The sequence below is a fragment of the Megalops cyprinoides genome, chromosome 6 (assembly GCF_013368585.1).
Source record: "Megalops cyprinoides isolate fMegCyp1 chromosome 6, fMegCyp1.pri, whole genome shotgun sequence".
NCBI classification, from domain to species: domain Eukaryota; kingdom Metazoa; phylum Chordata; class Actinopteri; order Elopiformes; family Megalopidae; genus Megalops; species Megalops cyprinoides.
The window spans coordinates 4,347,996-4,367,078 of NC_050588.1; the positions used below are offsets into that span (position 1 = coordinate 4,347,996).

Here is a 19,083-nt window from a genome sequence, read left to right on the forward strand (position 1 = left end):
GTGTCTTTGTGTAGAGGAGTTGTATTATGATATTATTTGTATGTGTATTTATCAAACTGAAAACTTTCTGTATCTCTTTTTCACATCTCTATTAAATACAAGCAGGAATAGAAGCAGCTGAAGGAAAATGGAAACCAGCAACATACAATATTTAAACAAAAATGTACTAAGTTAAATTTCTAATATTAAACATTACTTAAATCTTTACTTTAACATCTCATTTTTCAGTTCTAATGAATTTTTACAAATACAGAGAATGGAGAAATCCACTGGCCTGAGGTTGTCATCAATAGGAATTCCACTGTAATTTTGACAAACTACATTGAACTGGCAGCCTCTCTGGCTGTCTCTGGTCCAAGATTAATCTAATTAATTACATGCTTTATGATTAATTAATCTAAATTAATCGCATATATAATATTTGCCGCGAGAAGCATTTAAAATATTTTAAAATACTCCTAGCTAAACTGCAATTGGGTATGATAAACAATAGCTTGCTAGCAAGCCTACCGTACATCTAGCCCGTCCATGTATGCTAAAAACTAGCTAGAAGTGGCTTGCTTGCCTACCGTATAGCTAGCCTTTATGTGTATTATAAAAAGTAGCTGGCTAGTCTGCTGTCGGGTATGAAAGTAGCTAGCTAGCCTTCGTGTATGATAAAAAGCAGGAAGCTAGAAGAAACTTGTTTATGTGTTGCTTGACAACACGTGTAAATGTAATCCTGAAGGAAGTATTTTCGTCAGCGGAGCTGAATAAACGACAAAACATAATTTGTTGTCTCAAATTATCGTTACTTGATAAACATCCTTGTTTGCAGAGCTGTTGTATAAAAGCAATATCACACTCGAAGTCGTGCTGTTATACTGAATATCAGCACGGCTGTGATTATCTTGGGCACTCGGTTTGCAGCCCCATACGTACGACCGAATCACAGCCGTGCTATTATCCAGTATAACGGCACTCACCTCTCGTGTGATATTGCTTAAATGCACAGTGACGTATGGGGTCAAGGGGCATCATGGAGTGCGATTAATCAGCGTTAATTTTTTTGACGCGTTATTTTTTCTATAATTAATTCATCTAAATTAACTCGTTATTTTGACAACCCTACAATAATGCAATAAAATTAAATGATTGTAAGAAATAAATCTGAATTCTATTATGTTTGGTTTTGTAATAAATTCATTTTTGAGCCTTCACATTGAGGACCACATAACAGCAAACCCATCACCTGAGAAGATATATACGCGGGACGCAAAAAAGGCGTTTACCTCTACTCTAGGTAGGACACTGGTTATTTAATATATATATTTTACAAGCCTACTGTAACGACAGGCGACACTGTTGCTGAGCATTTTCTAACTGTGTGCGTGTGTGCGCACAAAAAGTTGCATATGAGAGAGTATGCATATTTCATAGTTTTCAATTTAACACGAAATTATTTCATGTGTACACTAAATGTTGTAAAAGGGTACATGGGAAATGAAAGCATACCAGTATAATATAAACAAATTGATATTTCACTTTTAACAGACTTTAACTTTATGGTTATGCGCTTCATTTGTGTGCGCTCATGTGTGAAAGACAAATACCCTACGTAAGCCTTTGTGTGATATAGTACAAAGTGGTCAGAAACTGATTTGATGCGCTGTGTTGTTTGGCTTTATGGCAAGCTTGGCACTATTGTTTTCTGTTACTGTATGTTTATGCGTAACACGCCACGCAACAGTTACACTGTGTACTGACGTCAGTTAAAAAATGTTTGCCCCCCAAGCGCAAATGTCAAACTCCGCCTATGACAGTACATACTGAATATTGAATTTTTAACATTTATAGAATACTTGTTTTGACTGCAACTACACCATTATGCAGTGAAATACCGAAGTAATAACAACATGTAATATCAAACCTTGCAACTGCAACAAATATATACCATAGCCCACAACACATAAATGATATTGGTAAAAGTGCAGTGTAGTTAAGTGCATGGACTCCAGTGGTTGAGGCACAAAACACAAATTAGGCCCTCTGCCATTAAAAAACACAACCTTCTTGAGTTTTGAGACAGGGAGACCATAAAAAACAAACGAAACAGCAAAAGAGAATGTGACCAAACAGTGAAGGTGCTAGCACACTGTTAGGCTACATAGCACTAGAAATTCGCACAGTGACACTCATAAGGACAGACATTTTTTAATTTAGTAAAGGAATGTGTAATGTACTGGACATACAGATACTTTTTGTTCCATGTTCTGTTAAATCTATTAAATCAATGACATTTTAATTAAATAGGAGAAATATGTTATAAAGAAACAAACATCCATTTTATCCATTCATTTTTCCCTTGTCCTGAACAGAAGTGATTCTTATAGATGGATTTCACTCCACCATCAAAACCCTTTTTGTCTGTCTTAATAAAGTACCATAACTGTCAGTTAGCAATCATGGCTAGCCCGCTTGCTAGCTTTTAAGATTTTCTGTAATTTTTTGCAGCGTTGTTAAGGCTGATTTAAATATGAAGTCAGAGGCACAGTTTAAGAGCAAGCATCAGCAGAAAAAATGCTGTAAGAGGAAGCTTGGAAGCAATGAAGCACGGAGTTGATGGTTTTAAAACAGAGCAGAGAAGATGACCTGGAGTGGAAAGAGCTGCCTACTGCTGTGGATGGCTTGCAGCTACAGGAACAAACTCTGCTGCTGTTGAGTGAACAGGAGCACTTGGACTGCTCCTGAATGTGTGAAATTATGAGGATGAGCCTACCTTAGGACAGAAGCCACAAGGCAGGCTAAGATAAGCCAACTGGTCTCTCCGTCAACCGCTAGTAGTTAAAAATGCAGGGAATGGGTATTTCTTGCCCATCAATACCACTGTAGTGGTAAAGTGTAGCTTGAGAGGTGTAGTTAACCAGCAGTTCATGCCATAATTGTATAATTGTATAATTATTTTTTGTGCTAAACAGTAAGAAGCCAGCATATTTAATGCCATGATCTGGAATGGGAAAAAAAATGTGACAGTTGCTTATAAATAGCATGTTTGATAATTTTGTTATTCATGTTTTAAGCTGCATGTAACTACCCAACTACAAAATGAATCTATCTAGCCTATTTATTAAATTTGAGCAGGTGTTCAAAAAACCAATTATTATTTTTTAAAAAAAAAGCAAAAAGGAACCGGCCTGAGCACACAGCTGAAAAAAGTAAACCTCCCGCTCTTCAGCTACACACCTGTATTTATTATACATTTAATTAGGCAGGTGTGGCACAATAACCAATGGGCTGGCTCACACAAAGACACTTATCACTTGACAATTAAAGAATTAAACTATATGGAATGAAGTTGATGGCATTAGATCTGTCTATTGCAAACTTGGTACACTGGAAAAATAAGGATCCTTAAACAGTTACCAACACAACGCATGACTAGCACCATCATCGACAAACTATGCAGCCATTTTGGGGACTGGTGAAGGTGCTTACCTCACAAACCTAATTGTCATATGCTATGTTTTTTATTGTGTTTTGCATATTTCATGGCATATTTTGGTTATATACCCAGAAACACTACTCATGGGGTAACTTTAAGAAACAAATACCTTAAAAAGGTAAAGTAAAAAGGGTTAAAAAGGTAGAAGAGAAAAAGAATTAACTGTTATTTTACTTCAGAGCTCACAACACAAGGAACAGGAACTAAGTAGAGGTTATGTTCAGAATTATCACTTCTACCCTTATATCTGTTCCTTGAGTCCAAGGAATAATAATCCATGTCTTATACCCTGGCAGCAAGATGCAACATGTGGACAGCTGATACATTTATATCTGTATGTGCTTATATTTAATGTTGTCTGAATGCCAGAACATTCTATGGAACAGCTGTCCAATCAGAGCATGTCATTTTACATCAATGTAGTGTGTTATAAAGGGGTGCTGTGCTGTCCTTTGGTCTCCACTAGAGAGCAACACACACCAACCAAACTCAAACAAAGTGGGTAGTTTTGGGGTGCAAGAGGAATTGGAATAAAATATTACAGTTGTTACTAGCGTAGGGTAGAATCTGAGACCATGCAGAAAAAGGTTATGATTGATGCATGAAAAAGCCTTCCCTGGGGGGCTGAGGTGAACGTACAGGCAGTCAGGGACGTGCTGCGACGGTGCTAACGGCTAACACAGAGACAGACACGCAGAGGTGCAGTCAATTAACTCTTCAGTCAGGAGGTGTGTCCTATAGGCTAGCTGATGACTGGGAAAGAGTCAGAGGTCCTCTGTTGTCCCATAACACCCAGGTGAACCATCCTGACTGACAGACATCCCTAATTAAACTGCAAATATAAACAGACTTAGCAAACACGTGGTTGCACAGAATGTACTGTCAGATCTCTAGATATTGGATTCCCCTAATTCAGCAAGTGCTTCTACTGAATTGATCAATGGCTAATACATGCTCTGAAAAGTTTCTGGAATGACAGATATGGGGAGTGCTGTCTGAAACGTGTCTGTATTTGCACTCTGTAATAAGCTCTCCTCTTTTAACCTATCTCTGCTCACATCCATGGAAGGGAGTTCACGCTTGTGTCCTGAAAATAAAAAAGCCTGTGGGAAGCATTCAGTTGGATCCACAAAGCACTGAAGTGTTTGTAGATTCTAATCCCAAGAGCTCATTCTGGATCAGTTGGATACTCTTAGATTGATTCTCAAGGACAGTGAGTGCCCAGATCCTGTCCTCCTAACTCCTCCCCCCGGAAATTTGGGTGAGGTGAAGCAATAAAACAAATTTCCTGCATTTTTTCTGCAGTTCATGTTTGTGTTCTACACTTTGCGTTCCAGTGCATACAAGTTTAATGCTAATAGTAAAATTATGAATATTTCAGGAAAACAACACAAGGTGCTCTTGTGATTCAACACAGCTACACATTATGCTAGGCAAAGTGCATTCTGACACAGCCAAATTACTGGCTGCGCTTGGTCCCAGTAAGAGTTGCTCACAGGGCAGTCATTCATTACTGTTCCCCCTCTTCTGGGCCCTGCTGTGACCTGCACTCAGTCCTGTAATATTCCCTCTCTTCAGCTCCTAATTATTTTTGCCAGGGAGAAGGGGTGTTGTGCTTTATCAAGGCTCATTAGTGACCCGTGCTTGAATCATTGCTACTGCTGCAGAACAGGCAGTGTAAAGCTTGTTTCCATTCACAGTAATGGCGCCACTCTAACACTGTTTTTCTAATGTTCAGTGTTGCTTCCAGATATTAATTGGGGCAATTTTTAATTTTTAATTTTGCTGTGCCAAATTTTGGCCATGGTCAAGTCCCATGACTCCATGTAGTGTCAGAATAAACTTCTGTATAACAGTAAAACACCCTGAATGAACCCTCGATGGCTGGATACCTCCCTGCATTTCAGATTTTAACTTGCTGGTTTACCATCTCAGCTGTCACCGTTAGAGTTATTGCTGCTTTAGTAAAGCTAATGGCATCTCTCTATGAATATAATTTTCATGATGCAGTTCTCTTCCCTGGCCCTTTGATGCGCGCTCTGTACAGAGCATGCATAATTGAGCAGTCATTCAGAAAAACTCCATTCCGCTCTCGACATAATCTCATGTGGTCCCCTCCCTTCATGTCCTTGCTGGGTGAGAGAGCTGTGCCTCAATTCAAGATGTCAGTAATATTAATGGCTGGCTCAAATCAATTGGTCTCTAATGAGCATCTCTGAAGTGCTCTGTTTTGTCTTTGGCTGTGCCAGCCTGTCAGGTCTCGTAGGGTTTGTGTGCTTCAGGGTAACGCAGGTGGCTGTACTGCCGCTTTTCACAGGCTTTCTCGCAGGGCTTAGCAGACATTTATGTCAGTTACAGATGTTCCCCAGCTGGGGCTGGTGGGATACCTACAGGCTATAGAAATGCATTGTGGGATATTTGCAGGCTGTAGAGGTGCATTGTGGGATATCCATAGTTTATAGAGATGCATTGTGGGATAACTACCTGTACAAGCTATGGGGGTGCATTGTGGGATATCCAAAGGCTGTAGAGATGCATTGCATTCAGTAACGGCCTTAAGATGGGATAGCTTGGCAACAGCTACAAGTGAGGACATGACTGGATCACGTTTTAATATTTCAGCAGATGTGCAGCCTAGTTTACAGATACAGCATCACCCTTTATAACTTCTTCAGAAAATATGTCTTCAGCCACTATAAAGCACCACAGTTGTTCATGAGTGTGTTCTACAGTAAAGCTATGCGTGCAAAGCCATTATGAAGGACTTTTGATGGATGTTTTAAGTGTGGCCTACAGCAGTGTTCTCTGTTTTCTTTTTCTCCACATCAAGAACCAGTGGCTTGGTTGACATGTGAAGCTTCTGTCCCGGGAAGTTTACAGGCAAATATGAGGTGTCTGAATGTATGTAGCAGCAGAGCTTTGACTTTGATGTTGTCGAATTAGCTTGCGTCAGCTGCTTTTCGTAGCTGATGTCTTCATTATGGCCAGCCCATCCAGAACTGTGAACAAGGGGAGTTAAAATTAGGATTTAAAAAGCCTGTCATCACAGTCCAACTGGAGACAAGCAGTGTGTGTGTGTGTGTGTGTATTTGTGTTTGTCTTAGAGGGAGAGAGAGAGCAAGACAAACAGAGGAAGAATACATTGACCCACTCTTTCCAATAGATAAATGAATATGTAAGAGTATGCTTCAATGAAAACATTTGATACGCCATTTGATACATCATTTATACACTTTGTCTTTCACCTCTGGCTTTTTCATTTTGTAGCACCCACTTTCTTTCTCTGTGTCTGTGCCATCAACTTCGCCCTTTTCCTCTCCTCTTTTCCACTGTTCTCTCCTTCCATCTGCCTGTGCACCTGTCCGTCTGTTCCCTCTTCAAACCCCCCTAAACCTTATGTCACACCCCCCACCCCCTGCCGCCTGCCCCAGGTGAAACAGAGGATCCCTGCTCTCCGATTTCACCCTCTCATCAGGACATCCATTAAAGTCCTGCTGGGCCCGGCCTTGCAGGCTGGGACAGCCCATTAGCGCCTGGGCCATTGAGCACAACACGGGCCAGCGCTGAATTATTGATACCCGGGCGGCTAATGAGGAAACCCTAGCCTCCAGGGCTCACATGTGGGGGGTCACATTCCTGAAGAGCACGGAGAGGCGGGACAGGGACCTGGGGGACAGGTGGAAAGGGACCCGGGCGGGGGACAGAGAAGAGCTGGGAGGGGGTGGGCAGGGAAGTGGGGGAAAGGGGGCAGAGAAGCGGGGGGATCGGGACGGGAATGGGGGGTGGGGGTCAGAAGGAATGGAGGGGGGCAATGACACAGAGGGGATAGGGATAATGAGGTGGCAAAGATATGGGGGTGGGTTGGGGAGGTGCAAATGCAGAAGGAGACAGAAATGTGAAGGGGCAGAGATGCAGGGGGCAGCAGAGACGTGGGGGGACAAAGAGGTGGGTGGGGGGATGGGGGGGTACTCGAAGTGCACCTGCACTGCAAGTCATTTTCCTCATTGATTGTATACGCTGTCAGGCCTGCCGATACATTTTGGAGGTGTTTTTCATTCCGAATCAATGTGCTTGCACGGCAAGGTTGGAACCGGCCCTTTCCTGATTTTCACAGGGGCCTCAGTAGCAGTCTCTATGCATCAAAACCTCACCCCTGGTCCTAAAGTCTGCAGTAAGCCTGTCCTGAACCTTGCTCTCTGGTGCGAGGGCTGCATCGGCCGTGTGATGTCTGCATATGTAAAATGCGTGTGGGATGCACGGTGTGTCATCAGTAAACGTGAGAGACTGTGTGTGTGCGCTGTTACTGGCTGGCAGTGAGGAATGGGAAGTGTCAGCTCTCCTCTTTAGTATTCACTCCACCGCTCACTGAGTCGCACTGCACTGGCAGAAACAAGAGGGAGAGAGGGAGGGGAGCAAGAGAGAGAGAGAGAGAGAGAGAGAGGAACCGAGAGGTGAAGGAAAACATTTCTCCATCCAATCAGCACCGCACGCGTCTGCAGCCATTTTGCCTTGAGGAATTAGTTTTTTGATGGCCCTTTTGAGCTTCCCATTCTCCGTCCGGCCCTCTGCTCTCCAGCAGAGCGGCCGTAACGGTCGCTCTCGGTCTGCGCGGGGTTGCTGATGGGGAAAGGGCTGAGCGAGCCCTTTTTGAAAGACACGTTGCGTGTGTTTGGCTGCGTGGCTCCCCGCCCCCCTCTGTGTGGGCTGTCCGCTGAACTCTCTGGCTTGTGGCATTGCCTCTCCTCACTTCAGCTGTCAGTCTCTGTCCCTCTTGTCATTTTGGATTTAGTCTGGCCCTCCCCGCCTGCTAGCCCCCCCCCGCCCCCATACCCCCCAACCCCCCCCCGTCTGTCACTCCACATCGCATCTCCCCTTCAACTGCTTTAAGCTGCTTATTGCTCCTCTTTTCTCCTCTCTGGGAAAGCAGAATATTGATAGAATATGTGGGATCCTTGCTCATGGAAGGAAAAGCAGGAGATTTAAAGAACATGACGGTGGCTTCGACCCCAAAACAATCCTAATTTCACAGAAAATCAAAGATCACAGGTCAGGTGGTGATGGTGGTGGTGGTGGGGGAGAGGGGCTGAATCCCTCCAACAGGCAATCACGCTCACAAGACAGAGAGAGAGAGAGAGAGAGAGAGAGGGAGAGAAGCAAAGAGGGAGAGGGAGAGAGGGGGGAGAGGGAGAGGGAGAGAGAGAGGAGCAAATAGAGAGAGGGGGGAGAGCGAGAGAGAAGGAGAGAGAGGGGGGGAAGAGCAAGAAAGCGACAGTGGCATTATTGCGCTCGTACTGTCTGCTTCATGACTTTAACTCTGCAGGATAACATGCAGCTCTGAGCTTCCCAATTGGCTGAGGCTGCCACCAATCAGAGCACCGGCATGTAAGGTGCCTTTAGGTTACACCCAACCCCAAAAAACAAGAGAGCAAGAGAGAGAGAGAGAGAGAGAGAGAGAGAGCAAGCAAAAGAAAAAGGCAGGCACTGGCTTGATAATGTTTCTCAGGCATTTTACCACACTGAGACTCTGAAATGCTCCCACTAAAAATGTGCTGTCTGTAATGCTATTGTGGGGTATTGTGGAACATTTTGCTCCCTCTGGTACGGATTTGGTCAGTTTGGTACTCGGTCACTGCTGGCATTCATACCCCTACCTCCTCCAACTGCCAGTCCATATCCTACCGGTGAAGCTGCTGCGCTGACCGGCCACCCTCTCCAAGACCTCTCACCGGGGGAGGGCAGGACGCGGGGGGCTCCAGGGACAGCGGTGGGACCCTCTTCACATTTCCGTTTTACCGTTTGATGTTACGAAAAACAGTGGCATCGAAGGAGAAAGCGGGGGAGAAACGGAGAAATAGGAAGAGAGGGACTCAGAGGACTCCGAGTGGGGAGGAAGAGCACGAGGTCACAGGATGATTTTGGGTAAGTTTCCGAGTTCCGGGCCACTTTTCGCCTTCAGAGCCCGTCTCTGGTTACAATCAGTCAGAAACGGGCAGCACGGTCTTGGGCCAATCAGCTGTGCTCTTTGACCCAGCGGTTAACAAATCCCATGATCATCTGTGCGGCTCAGCTGAACACGCGTGAACATTAAATTTAATATTCAGGCAGAAGGTGACAGAAAAGTCCTAAATGTTCAATTGAATAAGATTCTCTGTGGGAGGTAGAAAAGGGACCAGAGGTTCGCAGTGGTTTCATTCCAGATGAAGGATGTTAATTACAGTCACGGTATTCACTTTGCTCATTTGCCAACATAATAGCAGGCAGCATACTGTAGCTGCAACATTATCTAGCTCCTTGCTCCTTTAGTGTTTCTGTATCATGTCTTCCACTTAAATAAAAATGAAAGGGAAGTATAGAATTCTTCATTATCGCAAGCCCCTCTCTGATTTTGCACTGTATCCTGGGGAGTAGAGGGTTTCTCCTGTTATGAAGCTGTTTGTCCTCCTCTTGCTAAGATGGTATTCTCCACAAGAACGGCAAGAGGGGGAAATGTTCAGGAGGGTTAGCTGTCAGAAAGGCTGTGGGTGAGTGTGCCAGCGTAGGCTTTGGGAAGCCACGCTGTTTAACGCATGCCCGGACTAATTCGGTAAACTCCCCCATACACACACACGCGCGCGCACATACACACACACACACTCCGCTTTGCTCCCTATTCCCTCGGGGTGAGTTCACAGGGTGTCGACAGTAAATTATATATGTTAATGAAATGATGGCTTAGACCTCCAGTCTGAGTAATCTGCTGCACAGCGCTGCGCTTTGAGCTCCACTGGGTATGCGCTGGTAGCGCCTGTATTGGCTGTGTACATTCTCTTCATGCTGGTTAGTGAAGCCTGTAATGGGTGTATAATTGGCTCTGTGTCCAGCCAAGCCTGACGGTAGCGAGTACTGCTATGTATTCTCTCTCTCTCTCTCTCTCTTTCTTGCTCTCCCTCTCTCTCTTTTTGTAGCATTTGTCCTTTCTCTTTGTGTTTTGTGTCCTCTGTCTGTGAGACGTATGCAGGTTTGCAGTATTTAACGTATGTCTCTCCTTGTACGGTATGTCCTCTCTTGATTCTCAATGCAATGGTGCTTTATTGGCAGAACAAACAAAAACAGTGTTGCCAAAGCAGCACAACTATAAAGGGGTAAAGGAAACATTTATACATACAGGGATGCAGGGATGTATTCAAAATAAGGGACATATACTGTATGTGTGTGCGCGCGCACATATACACACACATCACAGTTACGTATACAGTATGTGAATATCTGTTGTACTGTGAGTGTCCTCTGTCTCTGTTTTTTGAGTGCTCCCCCCACTGCGATACTGTGAGTGTCCTTTCTCAAATTCAGATTCAAAAACAAGCTTTATTGGCATGACCACACAGGTGCAGAGTATTGCCAAAGAAATGTTCACAAGAAATATAACATAAATATAACAAAATTATACAAGTAATATAGTCATATTCACCTTCTAAATGTATGTATACACCTCTATTATATGTACATGCCTCTTGTCCTCTGTCTCTCAGGCTGTGGCACTTGGATACATACTGTACTGGCCAAGGTGCAGTGTTCTTCCCAGAAAAGCTATAGTTTCTCTACATCGTTTAATTTCCTAAATGTAAGGAGATATGCTTCAAAATGTTCAAAGCATGTTTTCCAAAGTATATTTTATAATTGTCTGGAAATTATTTTCCTAAATTGTTTGTTTGGAATTTTTCACTCTGTGTAGTGGCAGTGTCCTCTCTCTCTCTCTCTCTCTCTCTCTGTCTCTCTAGCTATCTCTCTTTATCTCTCTCTCACTCACTCTCTCTTTCTTTATCTATCTATCTGTATGTAAAGTGAGTGCCCTCTCTGTACTGTGAGTGTCCTCTCTCTCTCTCTCTCTCTCTCTCTCTCTCTCTCTCTCTCTGTACTGCACCCTCTTCTCATGTTCTGGGCCTGTCCTGTCGTGCAGCATTGCTCCGTCTCTAAACATCGCTCACACGTGTACTCGGTGTACTCAGCTCCATGGCTCTACGTATAACGGAGAGGCATAGATGGGATCACTGGCAGCTACAGCGCTTCCTCTGTGTAAACACCCACCTGACTTCACCGTGAATTAGCGCCGTGCTATGACAAGCCCGCACTTTGGGAGGTCTTAACCAAAGATCACAGCAGGCAGTCTCTGAGCTGATATGAGTTCATTGAGCATCATTGCCCATGGAGATCTGTTGACTTCTTCTAGACAAATTGCCTATTGCGAGCTGAAGTTGCTCTCATGTAGCGATTCTGTAGACATAAACTGCAGAGCTATGCGTGAAGCCATGCAGAAAGCCTTGGTGCCTTTATGTATGCCCTGTAAGATGTTAACACTTTTTTTTGTTTTTAGGGTTTTATGTTTATGTTTAAGGGTTCAAAAACGAAAGACTTGCTGCTGGATTAAAAAAAGAATTGGGTTTATTTTCTTATTTAATACCTGCGTGGTTAGATATCAGTACCCTAAATAGATCAATTTGCCTCTGAGGAACCTGACTGTATGTTCATCATTTTGGATTTGGTGAATTGCCCATGAGAAAACCTGTATGAATAGTTTGTATCTGAGTGGTGCCGGAGCATGGAGGGGATATCACAGCAGAGAAAAATGAGGCAGAACCCAGTCTGTCAGCCTGTACTGGTATGGATACTGCCTCATTGAATGTGCTGTGAACACATCACCCTCACAGATGGGAGTTCAGTTGAGACAACCAGTGACTGAGCTCAAGTGAGCAGTTTCTGTATGTTTCTTTCAAGACCCTCTCACAAATTTCATATAAAAACATACGGGTCCTGTACTGTCTCTTGTCATTTTATCATGCCTTTAATTCTCATTCAGTTGTTGCCATTGCAAGGCGTAAGTGGTACAGCCCTGGCCATCTGAGCTGTATGTGGTTTGCTGAGCAGGTTTCGCATCCTGACAGTGTGGTGCAGCGTTGTGCAGGGATTACAGGTTTGAATTCCTGCCATCTTCAAATGACCTTGAACACAATACCACCACCATCAGAGCCCCAGCCTCCTCATCAGCTGGGGGGGGGTGACCACATCTGTGAGTGAGACATTTTCCTGAACTAGCCCTTTGCACCCCCCCACCCCCGCGTTTTTTTTCCAAAGTGAAGCAGGCTTTATGGTTGTCGCTGACATTGCAACAACGCCAAACTGCAGCATATTAATGAGCGCCTCTATCACCAGGCACAGCCGCCGTCACTATGAAGCGGCTCATGTGGCCGGCTGCGTATAAATACCGCCCCCCCCCCACTCAAGATGACACGTGTCCGAAGCGTCCTCCCAAGAGATAAGGATGTGGAATAGCGCAGTATTGCCAAAAGCACATTTACAGAGTTCTCATTGCTGTTGTTGTGCATGCGGATTCAACCAGTCAAACAGCCAGTCAATCACCTTGTGTCTGGTACAGCTCCCTGTACAATCACATTGTCATAGAGTGCTATACAGGGCTGTGTTTCTAAAGAGAATAATAAAAAATGAATAAATCCAAAATGAGACTGAATGGGAAAAAATGAAACATAAGTCCTTGCAAGAGTGTGAGCAGGATGAACCCCTGGAAATATGTGAGAATAGACATGTTTATGAGTCAGGGCTCACTCCACCGTAGAGTTTTAAAATAGTCTCTCCTTACTCTATCTTGTAATGTGTAAGACTGTTTGGCGCATCCTTGAGCGTACAGAGAGAATTGAGAAGCATCATACATTTACAGACTGGGTCAAACAGCATCTGCTTCGTAATCGGTCCTCGTCATTTGGGAAGGAGCACATGAGCAGTTTATAAAAGGCATTCTAAGCATTCTCAGTCCCGATCGTACCTGGTGTCCTCAGAGTGCCATGGTTTGTTTAGCGTGCAATGCGCACACCTGTCTTTCCCAGCGTTTTGGCTCATGCATCACGGTGCCTCACTGCCTGCTGCCCATCTGTATCTCTCCCTCTGTCTCTGTTGCTCTCACCCCCTCTCACTTTTTACATATTAGTCCCTAGCAGTGTGGTTAAGCGGTAAGGAGCAGGGCTCGTAACCAAAAGGTTGCCGGTTTGACTTTTAGCTGGGGCACTGTTGTACTCTTGGGCAAGGTACATAACCCGTAATCCAACTACAACAGTAAATATCCAGAGTGCCACAGTAAATTCACCTGTATAAATGGATAAAATTGTAACCTATGTAAGTTGCTCTGGATAAGAGTGTCTGCTAAGTGACGTTAATGCAATGGAATGTGTAACACTGCTGGTTCTGCCACCAAAGAACTGCATGTGGATGCAAGTGTTTATAACAACTGCACTAGAGAGCTGTAATAGTTTGTGTGTCACAAAAGAGTTGATGTGGTTTACTATCCAGGTAATCATGATTTTCCACACTCAGTATGTTTAACTGGCCTTGTCTGTTAGCGGACGTCACTCTGTCAGGGGAAATGTGTGCTTACTTTCTTGTTACTTATGCAGCAAAAACAAACAATCAAAAAACTTATGAGCGCATGGCCATACACCCAGCGTTACCTGTGAAACCATGGTGGTACGATCCTCAACACAGGCTGCATTCATGCAGAAGCAGTGACTCCAGAATGGATCATGTCTCTGTCTTTCTCTCTCTTCCTCTCTCACCATTTCTCTCTCTCATTCTCTTCTTCCCTCACTCTGTATCTCTCTGTTCTCTTCTCTCTCTCCCTGCCTCTTTCGCTGTCTCCCTCTCTTTTCTTTACACCCTGCCTCGCTCTGTCTGTCAGTCCATGCCATGGTCCCTCCTGATTGGTTGGGTAAAAGAGAATTGGACAGATCTTTTTTGTCAGAGCAGCTAAGCAGTTTCTGTCTGTCCTCTGTCCCTGCTGCCCTCGGGCCCTCTGCTACAGTGACACAGCAGTTTCCCCAACCCTAACCTAACCGCCAAATTCACCCCCCCCCCCCCCCCCCCCCCCAGCATTACAGGGGGTCCTGGCCTCCCTTTCTCACATCTGAACCGGTGCAGGCTAAAAGTAGCTGCATCTTTCAATTCCCTGCATGCTCAGTGAACTGCGCTGCTTCCTAACCTGCTTCATTTTTAATGCGTACTCAGAATGCAGCACTGCAATGCTTTATTTATTCAGCTTCCAGTCGCTTTTCTAAAGTGGTTTTAGCCACACACTTGGGCTCAGTGCAGAGCATAAGAAATGTATTGACCAAGCGTGTCTCCAGAACCAGAAACAGAGGCATTCAATTCAATTCTGGTACCCATGTGAAAAAAGAGTGCTGTTCTTTGTTAACTTAGTTATTTTATCAGGTTACAGTTTCTTAACTTTCCAGGGTTGATGTTGCTGATCTCTGAACCTGTTATACCCTTGAAACCTCTCAACTGAAAGTACCCATCCGGAGGGATTTCCTGCTGCCACTGTCCTGCCGCAGAGTTCGCCAGGATAACCTTTGAAATGAGAGTCCTGTAACCCTGCTGTCAGTAATGCGGAGGGCAGGCCCACGCGGGAGGCTCCCGTTCCCCTGCCCGGTGTGGGGACCCAGGGCCTCCTGCTCCAGCCTCGCTGCCTGCCATCCGTGCGAGACTCTCGCTGCCCTGTCAATAGCGGCTGTAATGGAGTCTAATGAATTGTCCATAACTGCCAGCGCGGCGAGTGTGGACGTGACGTGTCGGCGGCTGGCTAGCCTGGTGTGCCGCAGAGCTAATGGGGGCCGACGTCCCGCCCTGATTTACGGCTTTGCCCGCCATCCCTGACATTGGCAGCTCAGAGCTCTGCACTGGCTGGCATTCTGGGGGAAATGCAGTGACGTCACTGAAGTTTTGTGTAAATGCACACACACATGGATGCGCACGTACACACACACACACACACACACAAACCCACAGACACACACACACACAAGCACACGCACACGCACACACACACACACACACACACACACACACACACGCACTCAGTCCACAGGCAAAACAGATTTATTTCTGAATAACAACGTGACCTTTAATATGTGGTACAGACGCGGTGGAGTATGAAACATGATGATGCTTGGTACAGTATCCTATGCATTGCACAGAGTGAGGGCACAGAGCAGAGGAGCCATCCCCTGCTCCGCATGGCGATGCAGATGACGGACAGCTCAGTGTGTCATCCCGAGGAACAGCGTGTGAGGGACATAACCAACGAGATGGCATTTCATTTCTGCAGCCTAACATGATCCAGTGACCCCGCGTTCCTCACAGCTGAGGGACAAACTTAGCAGTGTAGCTGATTTTCCAGTAACTGTGATATTAAAAGATCCTTTAGTTATAAAACGCATATTAAAATCTATGAACTACAATATATAAGCTACAGCATGCACACACTAGAGCTGTGTGGACATTTTACAGTTATAAAATACGATATAAAATGCACAAATGCACACACATACACACACACACACACGCACACACAGAAACGTCACCACCATCATATACTATATTCCTTATTCCCAACAAAACATTTTGTAGAACACATCTGTACAGAAATCTAAAACATGTAATACAGAAATCTAAAATAATTTATTTGCTTATTTAGTAACTATTTCAATATGTACCAGAACTTACATTTTGGTTTGCAAAATAAAGACATAATAATGTTCAAGCACTTTAGCTGAGATGGCAAAACAATTGTTTATGAGAAAAAAAGTGCTAGCATTCTTCTTGTAGAAGGTAAACTAAAACCTGAAAACCCAAGTCCTTTTCAAAAGTGTATGTATAGCCTTTGTTAGTTTAGCTGTTAGACTGGCTCAGTGTCTCCAAGGCCTCATTATCAAAAGTTCTGCTGGGTGTTGTCAGCGTTTGATCATATTACTCCGAGTGGCTAAATGTCCTTTAATTTGATCATTTATGGGTACAGTGTGTCAAAAGAGGATGTAAAAAATGAAACAAACTTATCCCTGGATTCAATTCAAACTGCCTTGTCATCTTAAAAGGAAAAGTGCTGTGCCATCAAAAAACTTAAAAAAAAAAAAAAAAGTTTCCTTCCAGCACCATTTTACAGTAACTTTTCCCCTTAAGGTGGCTTAGGGGTACTGAAACCAGGGTGCCGTTTTGTTTTGTAATACAGGGCTAGACCAGTCTGGGAGGGTTTTTTTAATTGAATATTGCTTTCCTTCAAAGCCACTCGGTGGTTTGGTTTTGATCAAGTCCAGTGGTTAGCAACAGACACTATGACTTTCATTTCGTATTCACCTGATTTGACTGCAGTCACACCATTCAGTCATTTCAGTCAAGTAACAGCAGGCCATCTGAATGGTTTATCTAATGTCTTCCTGAGCAGACAGAGTGGGAAGAAATCATTATCAATGATTAAATAGTGATAATGGTTAATGGTTCTTAGATCAAGCCTCCAGCGACACTCTAACCTCAGAGAGTAATCACAAGACCCATAGGTGGTGTGCTGAGTAGTACAGTTTGTGCAGGTGGCTCTGCCAAGGAAACACCTATCCCTGCTCTTCTACTGAAAAAGCCCAGTACTCAACAAGTTATTAAAAACACATACCTCTGACAGTCTACATGAGACTGTCATTTGACAGCCTTATCAGTGGTTCAGACGGAAATGACTCCAAACAGGGAAATAATGAAACAGGAGATTTCCAGTAAGCCCCCGTCAGATTAATTGACCCAACACTGAAGGGTCTGCATTCGACTGAGAGCCACAAATATGATCCGGAAATTGATACCTGGGTTATTAAGTTTGTTTCAATATGTCAAGCCAAGGTGACATCAGATCCAAGGAGGCCAAAATCATGACACTGCCCAGCCAGAACACAAGCCAATGTTATTGCTCTCACACGTACAGGCACCAGTATAATTCAATGTAATTAAAATTCACATTCAATCACAAAGAAATGTATGTGTTCGCAAATAATATTGATAAAATCTGTCTAAACCAAAAACAAAATATTTTATTTGGCTTAATAAAATAAATCTGCATGAGACAAATGTATGATCAGTTAAGATTAAGACACGATGAAGATTAAGACCACTCCCTCTCACTGTGTTCCATGCATTGTAGCTTCTTGTTCCATTGAGATAGGCCAATTACCCTACAGTTTTACAAATGGATTATTCTCACAGCACCCAATAAAATTGGTTGATATGAGAATGTAAAATTTTTCTGAAACATAAAAAGTGACACAACATTCCCAGAAAGCCACCAAGAATTGCAATGAGACTGGTGTATATTATTATCATTAATGCTAACGATGAAAATAAAAACTCTGGTTGGTGTTTCCCTTCACATTTATGCAGTACTTCTATAATTTGCCATTGGTTGAGAGAGTTGGACTGAGCATAGGCAGCAGTGCTCATTTTTTAAAATCCTAAAAAAGATCCAACTGCCAACTGTCTTCTTACAACATTCTCTAAGTACAATAAGCACTACAAATATAGCAGTTTTGCACAAGTAATTGCCAGCTGAAAATACGGTGTATTAAAAAAACATATTTTAAAGCAAAATTATGGAGGAAGTCAGAATGCCAGTTCACTATGAAATCACTGGCATCTGGGCTAATTTGGCTGAGAAAGCCAAAGCTGGCAATCCTGACTGATACGGAGGTGATAGATACTGATAGGCTGTGGATCAGTAGAGCTTCAGGGAATGCCAAAAGCATTTTGCTGTTTGATTATTTTGTGTAATTAACAAGTCTGCAGATTTAAAAAGGTCAACCATCAACAGCTGATTCAATTTTGCATCACTGTATCTACCTCTGCTCTTGCAGTTCACTGTAATTGCTTTTAGGTGTGTATGCTTTGAAGTAAAGCTATCATTTTTTATATGCACTGATGTACTTTTGATGTCTGGAGTACAGCGTTTGCCAAATGAGTCAATGTAAAGGTATTTTAAGGTTTTTGCAGTCTACTGTGTTAGTGTTGCACTCTGGTACAGGAGCATGGGCCATTACTAAGAATAGCTAGCTATATTATATGTGGTCATATAGCTAGTATATATTCCAGATCAATTGTAGTCCTGTACATTCATACAAACCTATCTGTGGCAATCACCCTCACCTACAATGCTATGTAGTACTGAAACAGTATGCTTTACCAGAGCACATAATACCATTCTGGAATTCCATTCAAGACACTTAAGAAATCTTAAGACATCCTTCACCTATTACATCTTATTACATATGTTTTTGAAAAGGTTCAGGTTTTGAAAATTATTTTCTATGTGTGAAATATTGTCAGTTTTCTTTGGTTTGTTTAAACAGTTGGTTTTTCGTTGCAGTGGACAGCATATAGCTGTAGAGAAGCCGGCCAATACTTCTCCAAAAACAAGCCCAAAAGAACAAAAGTTCAAAACCAAACAATAATTTATTTTTAAAATCAAACAAAGAAACCAGCCTATGCAAGCCAGTAGCAGGAACAAAGTGAGCCTTTGCTGTTCTGCAGCCACACCTGTATTTAATCAAGCCTCCATTAGCAAGGTGTGGCTTGTTAGCCAATCAGCTGCTTCCCTTACCAATTGCCGACAGGTGAACACAATTAACAAATGATTGTCACAATTGACAATTAATGACACAATTAACAATTGACATTTTGTCCTTAGGGGGAGGCGGTGAAGGCTCTCCTTCACAATAGCTCTGTTGAGTTTGGGTAAATGGGGTCACATGCAGCTG

General features: G+C 43.5%; 1 protein-coding gene across 2 annotated transcripts in view; it reads left to right on the plus strand.

Moving 5' to 3' along the window:
- LOC118779188 (zinc finger protein 385A-like) overlaps window positions 1-19,083 on the plus strand; it is a 100,460-nt gene that overhangs the window by 4,774 nt on the left and 76,603 nt on the right. The window contains exon 1 of one of the 2 annotated variants that reach the window (XM_036531157.1): window positions 8,760-9,400. The exons of the other annotated variant lie outside the window; for it this stretch is intronic. Coding sequence (XP_036387050.1) covers window positions 9,391-9,400 — 10 coding nt within the window. The 5' untranslated portion in view covers window positions 8,760-9,390. Of the gene's footprint in view, window positions 1-8,759; window positions 9,401-19,083 lie in introns of those variants that run through there. 2 annotated transcript variants of the gene reach the window in all.